Source organism: Neofelis nebulosa, chromosome 2 (genome assembly GCF_028018385.1).
Source record: "Neofelis nebulosa isolate mNeoNeb1 chromosome 2, mNeoNeb1.pri, whole genome shotgun sequence".
NCBI lineage: Eukaryota > Metazoa > Chordata > Mammalia > Carnivora > Felidae > Neofelis > Neofelis nebulosa.
The window spans coordinates 156,034,578-156,050,981 of record NC_080783.1 but is presented as its reverse complement, the minus strand read 5'-3'; the positions used below and the strand labels follow the sequence as shown (position 1 = coordinate 156,050,981).

The window sequence follows — 16,404 nt, the reverse complement described above, 5'->3', positions numbered from 1 at the left end:
TAGTGACACATTTGTATTGTATGTAAGCATATATGTTCTTTTATTATATGCAAATACAACTGTCAGGCTTCAAGACTCTTCAAATGGAGTATTAAAGGTACCTTATTCAGGTACTAGGACTGAAATTCTATTGAAAGTCCAAGAAACCATCAACTGTAAAAAAGCAGTGAGTAATCTATAATCTTTAGTTTCCTCATTCATTTTTAGGTATATAAAAAAAACTATTTAGTTCTTTCTAATGTTTATTATGGTATAATTTTAATTTTTTGGAGCTTCAAAAAGATGTAGAATAACAATTAAAGAGCAAAGTGGTCTCAGCTAATTTCTTTATGAAATATTGTAAACTTCTCTGTGATTTTATTGTAATCAGCATCTAAATCCTTGCAGCAAATATTTCAAATGGCAATTATTAATCAAACATCTCTGTCATTGCACAAATGACATTTATCTCTTTGATATGTTTTTTATAACTCATTTATAAAAGGTACAGACACTTCCAAAGTGAATGATGTAATTAAAAATAAAAATAAAATATAGCTTAATTTCAGAGAATCAAATGTGTAAAATTCCTTGATATTTATTAGAAAGTTTAGAGAGCACTGAAAGTAAAAACCTATTTTATAGAAAAATGAGTTGAAATTACTTTAATTTTTTATTTCAATTTTTCAACTGAAGAATTCACATATAATTAAAGTGACACAATAAAAACGTTCACTTCTTTTTTTTTTTTTTTTTAATTTTTTTTTTTTTTTCAACTTTTTTTTTTTTTATTATTTATTTTTGGGACAGAGAGAGACAGAGCATGAACGGGGGAGGGGCAGACAGAGAGGGAGACACAGAATCGGAAACAGGCTCCAGGCTCCGAGCCATCAGCCCAGAGCCTGACGCGGGGCTCGAACTCATGGACCGCGAGATCGTGACCTGGCTGAAGTCGGACGCTTAACCGACTGCGCCACCCAGGCGCCCCAAAAACGTTCACTTCTAATGTTTCACAATCATAACCAGAAGTCACCAGAAAAACAGCTTACCTTTATGTGACTTAATGTAAATGTTATTTTTTCAAGTTCATACAGTGTGGGTGGGTTCGAGCTAATAGAGACTGAAATCACTGAAGAAACAACTCTTTCTTCCTCTTCAGAATTATCATAACTTTGAGGTTCCAATAAGAAGTTGTCAGATGATGAAAACAAGGGACCAATACTCTTATAATATAAAAATGTAACTGCAACATTGCCTATCAATCAAATAAGTGGATTTAGTTAAATTCTTATAAATATATGCATATATATATATATTTAAGCTCTCAAACATAAAAATTTAACAGTCAAAATATTTACTCTAAAGCAGTCGTACAAATACTTAAACACCAATATATTGGTCATAATAAGTCCATGTCTATATAATCAAATCATATTAAGACATGTTCTCTGACCTCTATGATTCTGAAACTGATCACGGACTATAACATCCCCTTTGCACAAGCTATATTTAGGAGAAAAACAGTCCTAGATAAATGTATATCCAACTCCTAAGAACAAAGATGTGAGATGCATTCACTTAAAAGGTAAATTTTTTTATCTTTGCTCTGCAAATATAGGAATTAGAAAGACAGTGGAAAAAAGTTATCACTGATTTAAGAGTATTCAGGAACTTTAGAATTAAACAAGTTGTCACATGCCACTGAGTTCCACCTCATGCCCTCTGAAATGTTTCCTATTTAATATTGATGACATACAGTTATGCAGTCTCAAGGCAGGAAATTTATTGCCTTGCCAGGCAGCCATTTATCTGTGCCCTTTGACACTCTCCAAATGCATAGGAGACCCGCATATAACCCAGTACTAAAAATGTAACCTTATCAGTACAGATTATCATGTGACTATCTTCCCCTTAGCTTAGACAGTACACCTATATTAATGGATCTCACATTGTCTTGGTTTTTGAAGCAGCTCATTATTACTGATATTAAGTGTGTGAACAACTCAAAATCTAGATCTATTATCTTTTCAAAATTCCTCTTGCCACTTAGATCATACACCTCCTCTATTTGTTGCACAGAATTATGGGTACTAAATTTAGAACTTTGCATTCTGAATTTACTCTTGGAATCAAAAGTTCTGGTTTCAGTCATGGCTCCTACTTGTGTGGCTATGGATGAACTGCTTTGAACTTCAGCTTCCTCACTTATAAAATGATGATAGTAATACTCACCCTAGCTACTTACTAGGCTAAGGTGGAGACAAATCAAATGACACATGAGGCTTCTGTAAAATTTAACACACTATAGTAATATGATTATTGTTATATTTATTAACTAGGGACATTATGTTTTGGCTTTAGATTACTGGGACAATTTACAAAGAACTCTGTATTTGTTCCCTCAAATTTGTGACACCAGCAAATAATGTGACAGGCATCAATCAATCAAAACCATAAATACAAATGTTGGTTACATCGCCAAAAAACCCACAGAACTGTGCCCTCTAGCTGCCATCTTGGATCCCCATGTATGTGCACCTAATCTCAGGTGGTCTTCCTGAGACCCCCGAGTGTCAACCCTAGACCCCCATGCTGTGCCATTTCCACTCCAACAAGATGAAAGAAAGTATCATGAACCAGGAGACACTCGCCAAACTGTCCAACTGTGCACTGGGAGAGGAACTGCTTGCTTAAAGAAGGTGGTTCACAGAAGGGCAAGAGCAGATGATAAAACACTTCAGTTCTCCTTAAAGAAGTTAGGGGTAAACAATGCCTCTGGTACCGAAGAAGTGAAAATGTTCACAAACCAAGGAACAGAGATCCACTTTAACAAGCCTAAAGTTCAGGCATCCCTGGCAGCAAACACTTTCACCATCACAGGCCACAATGAGACGAAGCAACTGACAGAAATCCAACCCAGTGTGTTAAACCAACTTGGTGCAGACAGTCTGACTAGTTTAAGAAGACTGGCTGAAGCTCTGCCCACACAGTCTGTGGCTGGAGAAGTACCATTTGCTACTGGAGAGGATGAGGAGGAGAATAAATTTCCAGATCTTGTGGAGAACTTTCATGAAGCTTCCAAGAATGAAGCAAACTGAACTGAGTCAACTTCTGAAGAAGATAAAACTTGAAGTTATTAGGAGCTGCCTTTTCAATCTTTTTTCTTTAAGTTTATTTTTATTTATTTTGGGAGAGAGCAAGTTGGGAAGGGGCAGAGAGAGAGGGAGACAGAATCCCAAGCAGGCTCTGTGCTGACGCAGCCTAATGTGGGGCTCGGACTCACAAACCTCGAGATTATGACCTGAGCCAAAATCAAGTCAGACGCTTAACCGACTGAGCCACCCAGGTGCCCTGGGAGCTATTTTATATTATGACTGCTTTTTAAAATTTTGTTCACGGATCTGATAAAATCTAGATCTCTAATATATTTAAGCCTGAGCCCCTTGGATACCACAACTATTTTCAGTGTTTGTTTATACACAATTCACTCTTTGCAGCTAATGAAGCTGAAGATGCCTGGGAATAGAGTTTGAAACAAGGTTAATTAAAAAAAAACAAAACAAAAAAAAAAAACAAAAAACAAAGAACCGTGATACAAACCTGAGTCCTTCCACATCACAATATCACATTAATGAATAATATTTTTGGACATTGCTATGGGTATGTGAGCTAGACATTGCCAAAGTATATCACGATTCATGTTTTCTATCTTATCTAAAAAGGTATCACAAGAGAAGAAACATTGCTAAGAGGTTGCTGAAATCTACGTGTATTAGGTAAGAGTATTCTCTTGAACTGTCAGCTTAAGAAAACTTATATGAAAGAAAGAAATGAAGTAGTCTCACATGGTTGGGCTAGTGACATCATGAGGACTCCGAGTGATGGCAACTAGTCCAGCCTTTGCTGTAGACCGACCAGGGCCTGAAGCAGGATCTGAAAACCTCTGAGGTCAACTTGACCCTGTCTGGTGGATGACCCTTTCATGTTGCAGTGACTTCTCAGAAGTTGCAGTAGGAGGTGGTCCAAAACCAAATGAAGCCCCGAAAAGGTAAGATGGGTTTTTAAAGTCTGTTAATCACTCCTTTCCTTTCTCAAGGAAAATATTTAACATTAATTTTTGACTTTGGGTAAAATGTGATTCTTGCTGCATAGAATGCTTCCAAATCCCTTGTTACCTCTGTTCTGAGTACTGTTTCAGTATCTGTCCATTCTCCTCATCTGAACCTCTTCTAATTCTTAGAGATTTCACACTAAATCTCGGCCTGATCTAGCTTTTAAGTCCTTTATCAGGTATGTACCTTCATTCAGTAAATGAGGAGTTTATTTACTAATGACAGGAACTAAAATTCAGGCTATAAAAAAGACTAAAAATCTACCTGTTTCTCTATAAACCTTCCTTATTTTCCTATGAATGACACTATGCAGATTTTAACTTGAAGCCTGTGTTTTACTAATGGGTTTTTATCGGTAAATGAATCATCACATGCAGACATCATAAAGCAGGTTTTATCAGTTTGTTAGACTTGCCCTTATTTTTAAGATACAGCCCTTAAGGAGATCAAATTTTCTCCTCGTGTTTTGTTGAGAGCTGATATTATGGTCTCTTTCAAGTGTCAGAGTTTGCATGTGTGATCTTCAAATATAACAAAGCTATCATACATTCAGACAGGATCTCTTCGAGATATTAATTCCATGACAATTTCATCATCTGTCACTATAATAAGTATTGTCAATGGCTTTATTCTTAACTTTTAAACATTACTCAAATTGTTTTTGAAATTTCAACAGTTTAACACAGTCTTTGGATTTGCTCCTAAAAATTATATGTGTGCTTGGTGAATTAGAATATGATGTAATAGGGTAAGAGCCTTGAGTTCAATGGTAGCATGGCCTAGTTATTTTTTCTTTGTTTTGTGGCCTTCCGTGTCTTACTATTGCATAAAAATGACAAGAAAAAAAGAGGATAATATCAACAGATTAGGAAAAAATCCCATATTAGTGTCATACAAATTTTTTTAAAAGATATTCTTCTGAGAATGAATGTGCAGAATGTTAAAAAAATAAAGACATAACCATTTATGAAATGATGTCTATAAAAAACCATATGTGTGTTATTAAATATGCTTTTCATTTATATTTATGACCACCCACATATTCTTTGAGAAGCTATTATAATTCATGTCTTTTCTAGGTACTATATTTTGACCTATATGAAAACAAAAACAATTCTTCTATTGGCAGAGAGTTTTTTTTTTTCCTAAGTGCGTTGCATTAAGAGAGCAGATAAATGGTTAAAATAGCTGCTTGCTTGCCTTTGGTTAGGTGACAAAGACAAGCTGGTCAGGGTTGATTTCTTTGTTAACTTCCTCCCTACTAGTGCTGGTTCTGTATTGTTTGTTGATGTGCATGGAGACAAATCCATTAACTTCATTGTGCCTTTGCTCTAGTAACCATAAAACGAGGAAATTAAGTTAGGTAATCATCAAGTCACCTGCTGGTACTGGCATTTTCTGATTCCATTTCCTAAGAAAGCCTGCCAGTTGAAAAGTTTACTGTACAAAGACCAAGAAATGACAAGTGGAAAAGAAATCCAAGCCTAAACAATAACTTTCTGTCTTTCTGAACATTATTTGTCTTCCTCACACACTCACAAATTCAGTCTCCCAATGAGGAATATGAAGGATTGCTGAAGAAGAAATATTAAAAGAATTCTATGCAAATTATAGCACCTATGACTGATGAGAAACAAGGAATGAAATGACAGTTCCTTTATATATTTCATTAGAATTTCAACAATATCAGACAGTTTCAGAGATTGGGCATAACACAAGATGGATACAGATACTGGCAGCTAAAATTCTCACCACGTATTTATATCAGAATGAAAATCTCAAGTACAAATACAGAAATTCTGTATAGAAACATCAAATATTTGCTATAAGAAATCACATGGGTATATATGATATAATCAAAGGCATGATAAGTATTTATTGCAAATCACTAACATTGAATATAAGACTATCAAAGTCTTACCATATGAATCATATGCAGCTTTTCTCTTTGGAAATATCTTTATATAATCTCCATCCACATTCATATGGGGATGAATATATTTCATGTGATTTGAATCAAAACAGAAAGCTTTGAGAGCTGAAACAAAATCATGAAAATCACAAATTCTCTGAAATTAGTTTAATCAGTGTATTCATTTAGTTAGGAACATTGTTATCCATCATTATTGTATTTCAACTTTTTTATGGTAGGTAGAATGAACACATTCTGAACATGCCTGGACCTTATAGTTTATATCTAAAAATCTAACTCAAGTTTTAACTTTCTAATTTCACCATAGCACTCATGGTTTAATTTAATCTTTATTGAGTTAAATGAAAGACAAAATATGTATGTACACCAGGGAGCTATAAACTATAATTACTAAATCAAAGATAAGCAACCACAATGGTATAGAGGATGGTGTCTATAATTTACTATATGGAGAGTGATTGAATTAAATTCTTGAGCGATAATTTCTTTACCTGGGGTAGTTCACCTTTTTTATGCAAGAACATCACAGAAATGCAAGGCTCCTATATATTAGTCATAAAGCTTGCTACTTTAATTTGGAGTAAGTGGTAAGTATATATAACACTCTGATATAACAGAGTGATTTTTGCTTACCTGCTGTTGCACAGCAAGATGTCTCCCAGACAACACAATATAGATGAATGCAATGATTATCAGAAAATATACTTTGTTTCCTCAGAACAACTTTATAGGCATCTTCACTTTGATTCAAGATTCTGAATGTTCTAAGTACCAGATTGCATGAAGGAAGAAATGTTCTAGTTTGCTATGTTGATTGTTTCATATCAGAAAATCTGTCTAGAACTGTCTTTGGTCAAGGTAGACCCTAAGAAGTCCTGAGATGACTAACTCAAAATGACAAGGGAGTATTGTACTCTGAGCATTTAAATGCTAAATAGCTCAGGAATAGGATAAGGTGCAGAAGGTACGAAGGAGGCAATGGTTAGGTACCCATCCTTTTGATTCATACTTCATTCATATTATTCTTGCAATGTGCATTGCCATTAGCTTCTGCATTGATCAAACAGCTGCCAATTCAATTAGCAGTATTTTATTTTTTTTATTTTTATTTTTTTATAATTTCTTTTAAGGTTTATTTATTTTGAGACAGAGTGAGACAGAGCATGAATGGGGGAGGGTCAGAGAGAGAGGGAGACACAGAATCTGAAACAGGCTCCAGGCTCTGAGCTGTCAGCCCAGAGCCCCGACGCGGGGCTCGAACTCACAGACCGCGAGATCATGACCTGAGCCAAAGTCGGCCGCTTAACCGACTGAGCCACCCAGGGGCCCCCAATTAGCAGTATTTTAAATACATTCCTTTTTTAGAATGGCTTGTTTGGGAAACACTATTGTTTTGAAATTGACCTTGGCTTCTTACCTATATCACTTGAATTAGTATCGAACTGAGTGGTCTTTTGGAAGTTCTGAGCTATCCTTAAAGTAGCCTGTTCAGTAGCATGCATCAGTTTTGTAAGATGAGTTCTTCTACGATTCGTAGGTAACTTGTCCCAAACGATAAATGTGTCCTTTTGAACAAAATTATTCACAGTTTTTACAAATTCCTGTTAGAAAAAAAATAGTGTGTCTTTTAAAAAAATGTTGGAATCTTACATGAATCACAGATGTAAGGGAAAGTTTAAAGCTCAGTTATATTGAGTTAAAGCTCAATATACTTACAGTAAGAGTTGAATTAGAAGGAGTGTCCTTGGTTGAATTAGTGCTATTCATGTCACCCAGTAATGGGGATGATTCAGCTAATATTTCTGTATATGTAATTATATCCATCGGTGAAAGATCTTTCACGGAATTTCTATAGACTTCTTGTAGCAGAGCCACAGGTTCTTTTATGTGTCTAATCTGTACAAAAATGAGTCCAGAGAAAAGAAACCAAATTAGAGTAGTACTGGAACTTTTCAAGAATGTCAAATTTATTCTAAGTTTATTTTTTTTGTGCTATGTATTAGTAAGTTATCAGACTACACCTAAACCATAACATGCAGCACTAAAATTTGAAACTATTTACAAAGGGTGACCAAATAAAAAGCACAGAAATTGCTTTAGAAAAGAAACTGCATGCTTGAATTAATAACCTTTAAACATTAGCTTTTAAAAGTTCTGAAAAATTATAACTTAATTTGAATTAGATTTTAATCAACCTGAGAAAATTCTTTACAATGTGATATATTGGAAATTTGCTTTTAGTTGATTGTTAATCATGTTGAGAGTCACACTTTCAATCACATGACAATAATTTTGTGAATGTCCTACTTTATTTACTCTTTGAAATATTTCCTTTGAAGTACAAAACCTAGTTGCATTCCTTATGTCTTCTTAGAATGTGGGAATGGGCCTGGGGTCAAAGTATGTTTTTACTATTTTATTCATCAACTTTTTTTGTATGTTAAAAATTTTTTTCCAGTATACTAATAGTGAAAAAGTAATATATGTTAAATATCTAAAAGTCTTCAATGCTTTGGGGATTTTCGAGTTGCTCCTTTCTATGACTCAAACAAATTATTTAAATCTCTATACGTAAATACAAGAAGATCAACTGGTTGTTACTTTTTTTTAATGTTTATTTATTTGATAGTGCTAGTGCAGGGAAGGGAAAGAGAGAGACGGACAGAGAGAGCCCCAAGCAGGCTCCACACTGTCCGCATGGATCCTGATACGGGATTTGATCTCACGAACTGTGAGATCATGACCTGAGCTGAAATCAAGAGTTGGATGCTTAACTGACTGAGCCACCCAGGTGCCCCTGATTGTTAGTCTTTTTTACATGTGATGCAGGAAGGATTTTAACTGGAACCAAAATGTCAAAATATAATAAATTCTTAATACAACTAGTTTACTTACTTTTGTTAACCTTTTATCAATATTTGCAGCAATACAGGCATTATCTAGATGGCAGTCTGCACTCACATTTTCTGTAGAAGAAAAAAGAGTATATAGTAAATGTTTAAAAATACTTTTTTCCTAAGATGACTATATTAATTCTAATAACTTTGCTCCCTTATTTAAATATTAAAAACACATTCTTAACACTTGAGTTTTGTTTTCATTTTTTGTTTTTTCATTAACATTTATTTACTTTTCATTATTTAAAGAATCTTACTCATAATAAAATACAGTGTTTATTTTCATTGCATTCATTTATTTTCCTTATTTATTTCTATCTATTCTTTATTTTTACTCAATAAAATACACAATAGTTTATGGCAAAATGGAAGATTGTAGTCACCCTACAGAACAAAGTATGTTAACTAGTGAAACATATGGTATACCTCTTCCATTAAATAAAGCGATAGCTTTTCTTATTTCATTTTATAGACAATAAAGGAATACTGGAATATTTCTTAGAAGATGCAGTTCTTTGTATACTTCACTACTGTGCAGTATTATATTTTATACAGTTCTTCGATAATACATAAAATTTCATCGTATAATTTACCTTGGCAGTAAGTGCCATCATTAGGCGTGAACTGAGATTTTCCTGTGGATGTCTGATAACCTTCCTTGCAGGAGCAATTATACCCACCGTCCACGTTTTCACATACCGCATGATCACCACAGGCAGCTGATCCACTGCACTCATCTATATCTGGAAATATTTAAAAAATTAAATTTTTATTTAGTACTTACACAGTTGCTACCTTGCTGATACAATATTAGGTATGGTTAATGATTTCATATCAAATTTTACAGGAAAGCAATGAAAATCCCATCATTTGCAGAATGACAGAGCAAAGAGCCGCATATCATTTTTTTAAACCCTGATTTGGCCAATCCATTTTGAAAGTGTATTAAAAACCGCCTTTCATGGAACAACCAAACTCTTGGATTATTTTCTGAAAAGAATGAGTCATCCCCAAAGCCATTAAATGAATTTCTATCATTGACAATTTTAACATTGTCCTAATTTAATAAAGAACCAATTTTTAAAATACATCAAAAATTCTTTGTTTTCTAGTATTATGCTAAACTCAGTTTAGGGTAATCTGGAGGATAAAAAAGAATAGCCCACTTTCTTTCCAAAGCTTCTTGTTTGCAAGTAAGTTATCCTAAAAATTAGCAGAATGTGTGATGTGACTCCTTTAAAATTTTACCACAACTTATTTATTAATTTTGTCCAAGTTATATTTTACTATGATTCTTAATACACAGTCATCATAGATAAAGTAACAAATTGTGCAGAATTAAGTCTTAGATTTTCAGTAGCCATATATCAAAGTCACAATAAAAATGTTAGGTTTTAAGCTCACATAATTTATATTCTTAATTTAAAATTTTACATACTGCAGTGAAATATGTCTTGAAGTTATAAATGCAGTATAAATACTCTGCCAGTAGGCAGAGTTCCAATAGGGAATGCTTCCAAGGAACGGAAGAGTCCAAATCATTACCTTAAACTAATGCAAAGATTTTTGAGTTCTCAGCCTGGCTCTGACATCTTAGAGATACTCTGTGTTAGATTAATGAATAAGCCTGTAATCGTACGTATAAAATTTGATTAAAAAAAAACTAATAGAGTGCCACAATACTGTTTGTCATAAAAAAAGGGGGGGGTAGTAATCACAGTCCAATTTAAAAAGCCATCTAGCTAGTTATCTTAAAAGTAGCTGATCCTAACTTCTCACTTCCAAAATGTAATGAAGGGACAGGATACCATTAAAAATTGAACCACCCAAAACTGGAACTGACAGTGAGCCTCCCGGCAGTTCTTGAAGAAACTTCCATTAGCCAGAAAGGCAATGGTCTTAGAATTAAGACAATTCACAGGCCTGAAAAAAAAAGGATGAGAAACTCCTAATTCTTCTGTCAAGTCTGTATATTCATAATCTGCATGACCCAGGAATCCAAGTATACTACCCTTAAAGAAACAGGAATATCGTCCTGGTACCCTCAAGCTCTTCCTCTCATTTCTGTGTATGTGTGTTTAAAGACTGCCGCTCTACACACACACATACACACACACAAAGACAGAAAATAAAGTAGGAGATGAGCAAAAGCAGGTTGACTCTTAAGATTTAGTGAACCATCCACTAAAGGATTCCAGGTTAGGGTAAAGAAAAGAAGCCAGGTGGAAGTGCAGACTAGCGTTATTATTTTTAATGACATCAATGAAGTGAAAAAAATATGTATAAGAAAACTAAAGAGTAGTTCTTTCTGGATCATGGCTGAAGAAGTAGCATGTACTGTATCCAAATAGGATAACACCCCAATGAAGATGTGACAGACCCATGTGACATCATAGATAGAATCATTTATTTCATGAATAAGAAACTTAGGTTCTCTGAATGCCCATGTTATATATTTTTATTTTATTTTATGTTTTTAATTTTTTTAATGTTTACTTACTTTCAAGAGAGACAGAGAGACAGAGAGAGAGACAGAGAGATAGTGTGAGCAGGGGAGGGGCAGAGAGAGAGAAGGAGACGAATCCGAAGCAAGCTCCAGGCTCTGAACTGTCAGCACATAGCCCGAAGTGGGACTCTGACTCACAAGCCATGAGATCATGACCTGAGCTGAAGTCACTTAACCGACTGAGCCACCCAGGCACCCCATGCCCATGTTTCATATGTTTAGATGCCTTATATGGCTAACAGGAAATGAGGTATTGATTTCTCTTAATTTTAAAATTATTTAAAGGTGCAACTCTTCTTGGCAACTTTGTCCCAAACCCAATGTCTAAGCAACATAGAAATCTTTGCAAACTCAATTTCCACCCTCTCTTGTGCATTTTGGACACAGGTATATATAACGTTGGTGTTCGTAACTGACGGTGTTTCAGTTTTTCCCTGTGCATCCTCCATGCCTGTGGTGCTTCTTGGGGTCTCCGCTCTAGTTCAAGCCTTTCTACCACCACTCACTTTGCTAGTTATCATTCCAGAATGTCAGACTTGGATCATGTAGGGTATTTCAAGCTCTAAGTTCACCAAGTGACAAAACAGTAATCAAAAATAATAAGGAGGTAGTAGCTTGGGAGACCAGCATTCAAGATTAACATTATGAAAATTTTCATATTCTGACTCCAAATGTTATACAAGAATATTAATTAACCTACCAAAGTAATCCTTTAAAAATCTTAATCATCCCATTAAAGGACTGTTTTCCAGATTATTTATACTTTTCTTGCTTATACTTTTTGTTTTTATAACTTATTTACTCAAATGTGTAAGTGCAGTTGGCTGAATTTGATATCCTTCTCACTCTGTGCCTTGGTAGTAGAGTTTATTGAATCTAACCTAATAATGGAGTGTGTGACAACTGGCTATGTACCAGACTAGTCAAAAAGCTTCTACTAGTGTCAGGATGTCCCTCTACGCCCCTTGCAACCGAGTAATGTAGACAGAATCATCAGATATTGAAAGAGTATGCCATGCCCAAATAAGATGCAACAGGTCTACCAAAATGAACGTGATATTTTGCAGTAAGACCTACACTAACTTCTCTAGCATTCTCTTGCAGGGCCTCATTAGCTGAGATCTAATCAAATCACTATGTGTCCTTCTTACAGGTAAAGGCCCTGTAGAGGATCTTAACTCAAATTCTAGCTGTAATACTCATTAGTTTTGTGACTTTGGGTAATACTCTAAAAAATACCTTTTACTTCAAAAGAGTTCTTTTTTAAAACAAATGAGGAAATGTACATGAAGGTGTTTTGAACTAGTGCCCAAGATATAATAGGCCCAGTGATTCTATTCAGACTGCATGTTTTCTTAATAGCAGGAGCCCTGTGAATATGTAAGTTTGGAGAAAACAGACTGATAATGAGTGTCTCATTAGACTGCCATGTCTTGGTACTCCCCAGAGATGTAAAAGAGGAAAAGAACCCCCACCTCAGCTTAATAAAAGTTAAATTGCTACTCTGGAATTATTTCAGTCAGGCTAGAATTGGCATACCATATTTAATAACTGATCCACTTTTTCTACCACCAACCTAACACTGGGCTTAATACTAATAAGGTGATTTTGCCAAACGTAAGCACATCATAACAATTGTTTGCTTGGTTTGCACATGAAAAAATTCACTTGGTACTTTTTCATTAGTGAGGTTGTGCTTGTTTTTCATGTCTACAATGAGCCAACCCAACAGTGTTTTATCATAATCTTCTTTCAAAACATGATCATATGATTGTTTTGATTCTTACAATTTTCATCAATAACTGATTTGTCTAACGTTTAACTCACACACTGCGAAGAAAAGATAAAATGTTCAATTAGTGAAAGCAATTTGTGAAGACAAACTGGATGTTAATATTATCCAAAGCCATAAAAAAATCTGAAATTATCAGCATACCCAAGGCAATGCGGCATAAAAAATTACAAGCAGTAAACGCTTGGTCTTAAGCACTTAGTAAATGTGAAGCTTTTAGGTTCTACTCATTTGGCCTTGGGAGAACCACTTTCCTATTGGATGCCTCTTTTTTCCCATTTGTGAAATGCAAGTCTGGAACCAGGTCTCTTGGGAGGAAGCTAGGTATCTGAAATTCTGTTTTACTGTAATTACAGGGGAAGGCAAATACACAGGACGCTAAATCTGCCTCAAATTCTTTTGCAACAAAATGATCTTATCTGTGGCCAATAGTATTTGAATATAGACTAAAGGCAAAGAATTTTGCTTGGGTCTTTTCTTGCCCTGAAGTGGAGTTTTTCATTATTTATTTTTAGAGATTCCTAATGACTATAATTACCAGACATGTCAAATTTAAGGATCAGGTAAACTTTCAAATCAGAGGCAGCACAGTACAAGGTGATACACTAATGTAAAAGGAAACAGAATTATAGTTCTCTGTTCAAATTCTCCTGAAGATTATCACAGTGCACAATGAAAATTACTATAGGACTAGAGAAAAAAAAAGATACAACTGTTCTACTTCTCAAAAAAGCTTAATCCTTAAGGACAACAAAATTGGTGAGAAATAACAATGTTCCAGAGAACAAGTTTTTCAGTGAATAATCCATCAAATGAAACAGGTAGAAACTGAAGGACTCAATATTGGGTACTGGATTTTAATATAGTTCTTGTGTTTACTGATTGCTTAAAATAGCTAAAAAGGGAATTAGCCAAAACTTAGGGGCATTCTATAGTATCTCAATAATAAATGAGTGTTGGGAGAAAGAGTCATAGGGGGCGCCTGGGTGGCGCAGTCGGTTAAGCGTCCGACTTCAGCCAGGTCACGATCTCGCGGTCCGTGAGTTCGAGCCCCGCGTCAGGCTCTGGGCTGATGGCTCGGAGCCTGGGGCCTGTTTCCGATTCTGTGTCTCCCTCTCTCTCTGCCCCTCCCCCGTTCATGCTCTGTCTCTCTCTGTCCCAAAAATAAATAAAAACGTTGAAAAAAAAATTTAAAAAAAAAAAAAAAAAGAAAGAGTCATAAATTACAAATATGTTATACCTCCATGAAACGTTGGCATTCAATCATCTTTGTGTGTATGTGTTTTTTCTGTGTCTGTGATTCAATTTTTTTCTAATATAGGAATTCTCTACTTGTAAGAAACACAGACAGAGAAATACAGCGTTTTGTGAATTGAAGCATATTAAAAGTAAAAATGATCAGATGAAAAGACAGATGTCTTCCAGAGACAAGAGGGAATGGAGAACATAGTTAAAATTAAGTGATTAAGATGTTGTGAGTTATATTTCTTCACTAACTGGAACATTTCTAGTAAAGGTTACAGAGCTACGTAATTAGAACTTAACTACTAAAGCTAAAACATACATATGCATAACATTCTAAGAAGACAAGCAACAAGAGCAGAGGTTTGAGAATATCAAATGGTGAGGTATTACAAGTTTTCTGGGGAGCTTCATAGACTATATCCTGAATATACTGTAAAGCTATATTCCAATAAAATTTTTTGCTGCAAACACTAAAAGTGAAGTTATCGTTCAATTGTCTCATATTTTAAGTCTTTTATGCCCTTGCAAAACTTGATCCTCTGCACTTGCAAGATTCAGATCAATGCATAAGATGTAGATGGCCACCTGCTTTAGCCTCCTGTAGCTTTCTGGATACAAGACTGTGATTCTAATCCTCCTTTTACCTAAACATGTGAATCAGAAGTACCCTCACTTATCTTAGAGATCAAATGAGGAGAACAAACTCTTTTCTGTTTATATAGCGGAGTAAATGTTATGAACCACAGGTACACGAGACAGGATAATTTCTTTGATGGAGACATTTCACTGATGAAGTTTCTTTGAACACTGTCTCCTAACTTCTCATGTGTTAATAAGAACATAGCTAGACTTCTCCTTAGCTCACTAAGGAGAATCTCAGTAGGGAACTAAGCAAAGCTTTAGTGTGATGTAGATTAGCCTGGGTGTCTCTCTTTTAGCTAACTGTGTAAAGTGAAAGCAGCACATTACCTTGGCCACGTTGCATATAGAGTCATGAGTTCTAATAAAATATCTTCTCTTGGCCATGTGATTTCACTCTCAGGGTCTCAGTTCATGTATTCATTTTGCAGGTTAGTATCAACCATAATTAATTATACTAGTTGTTGGTAAATTGGACAGTGTTGTATAAACCGTGATTAAGATGATTTATAACTTACTTGCAAAGTTAAAAGTCTTTGGCCCCAGAGAATTTGCCCCTGAAAATTGTTCAACTTTTTGAATTTCCGAAACAATCTTTTTTTTCTCAGACTTTAATCCAAATTCTATAGGATCTGATATATCAAATGCATGACCAAATTACAACAGAAGGACATTAAAAAAACTTCTAGATACTCTCTTCAGACTCAGAATAATATTTCACTTAGGGATTTAATTGAAATTATTATCATCATTCCAGAAAACATTTTAGTAAACCTGAAATGATTTTCTAAATAGGACTCAAGTGTTCAGAAAAACTTAATGCAGATCTTAAGTGTAACTACCTTTCAGCTGACAATACTAAAAGCAGTAGAACAATTCTTTTATTTATTTATTTACAAAAAAATGTTTATTTATTTATTTTGAGAGAGACAGAAAGCGAGAGCAGAGGAGGGGCAGAGAAAGGGAGAGAATCCCAAGCCGGCTCCATTCTGTCAGCATAGAGCCGGATCTGACAACCATGAGACCTGAGCTGAAATCAAGACTCCGACGCTTAACTGACTGAGCCACCCAGGCGCCCCTAGAACAAGTCTTTTAGAAGTAATGCCTTTCTGAACATTTTCTGAGAAAATGTAGAGCTCATCTCAGAGTGCGTATTTATAAAAGCATCAATATCTTGCCATGCAAATCGTAGTTTTCTTGAATTAACATATTATTCTCAAGTGTAAATATTTATCCTGTGGTTTGCCACCACACTAGATTTCATACTTTCATGATTTTTTGTTCTTATGAACTGCTTGATT

At 34.9% G+C, this 16,404-nt stretch overlaps 1 protein-coding gene and 1 pseudogene across 3 annotated transcripts in view; one reads left to right on the top strand and one right to left on the bottom strand.

Annotated features, from left to right (window-relative positions):
• ADGRL4 (adhesion G protein-coupled receptor L4) overlaps positions 1 to 16,404 on the bottom strand; it is a 110,015-nt gene that overhangs the window by 34,763 nt on the left and 58,848 nt on the right. For all 3 annotated transcript variants that reach the window (XM_058716864.1, XM_058716863.1, XM_058716862.1), the window contains exons 4-9: positions 9,515 to 9,664; positions 8,920 to 8,990; positions 7,741 to 7,920; positions 7,442 to 7,625; positions 6,013 to 6,129; positions 1,029 to 1,234 (exon numbers count right to left, since the gene is read on the bottom strand). In XM_058716864.1, coding sequence (XP_058572847.1) covers positions 1,029 to 1,234; positions 6,013 to 6,129; positions 7,442 to 7,625; positions 7,741 to 7,920; positions 8,920 to 8,990; positions 9,515 to 9,664 — 908 coding nt within the window. The remainder of the gene's footprint in view (positions 1 to 1,028; positions 1,235 to 6,012; positions 6,130 to 7,441; positions 7,626 to 7,740; positions 7,921 to 8,919; positions 8,991 to 9,514; positions 9,665 to 16,404) is intronic.
• LOC131504506 (transcription factor BTF3-like) lies at positions 2,596 to 3,077 on the top strand (annotated as a pseudogene).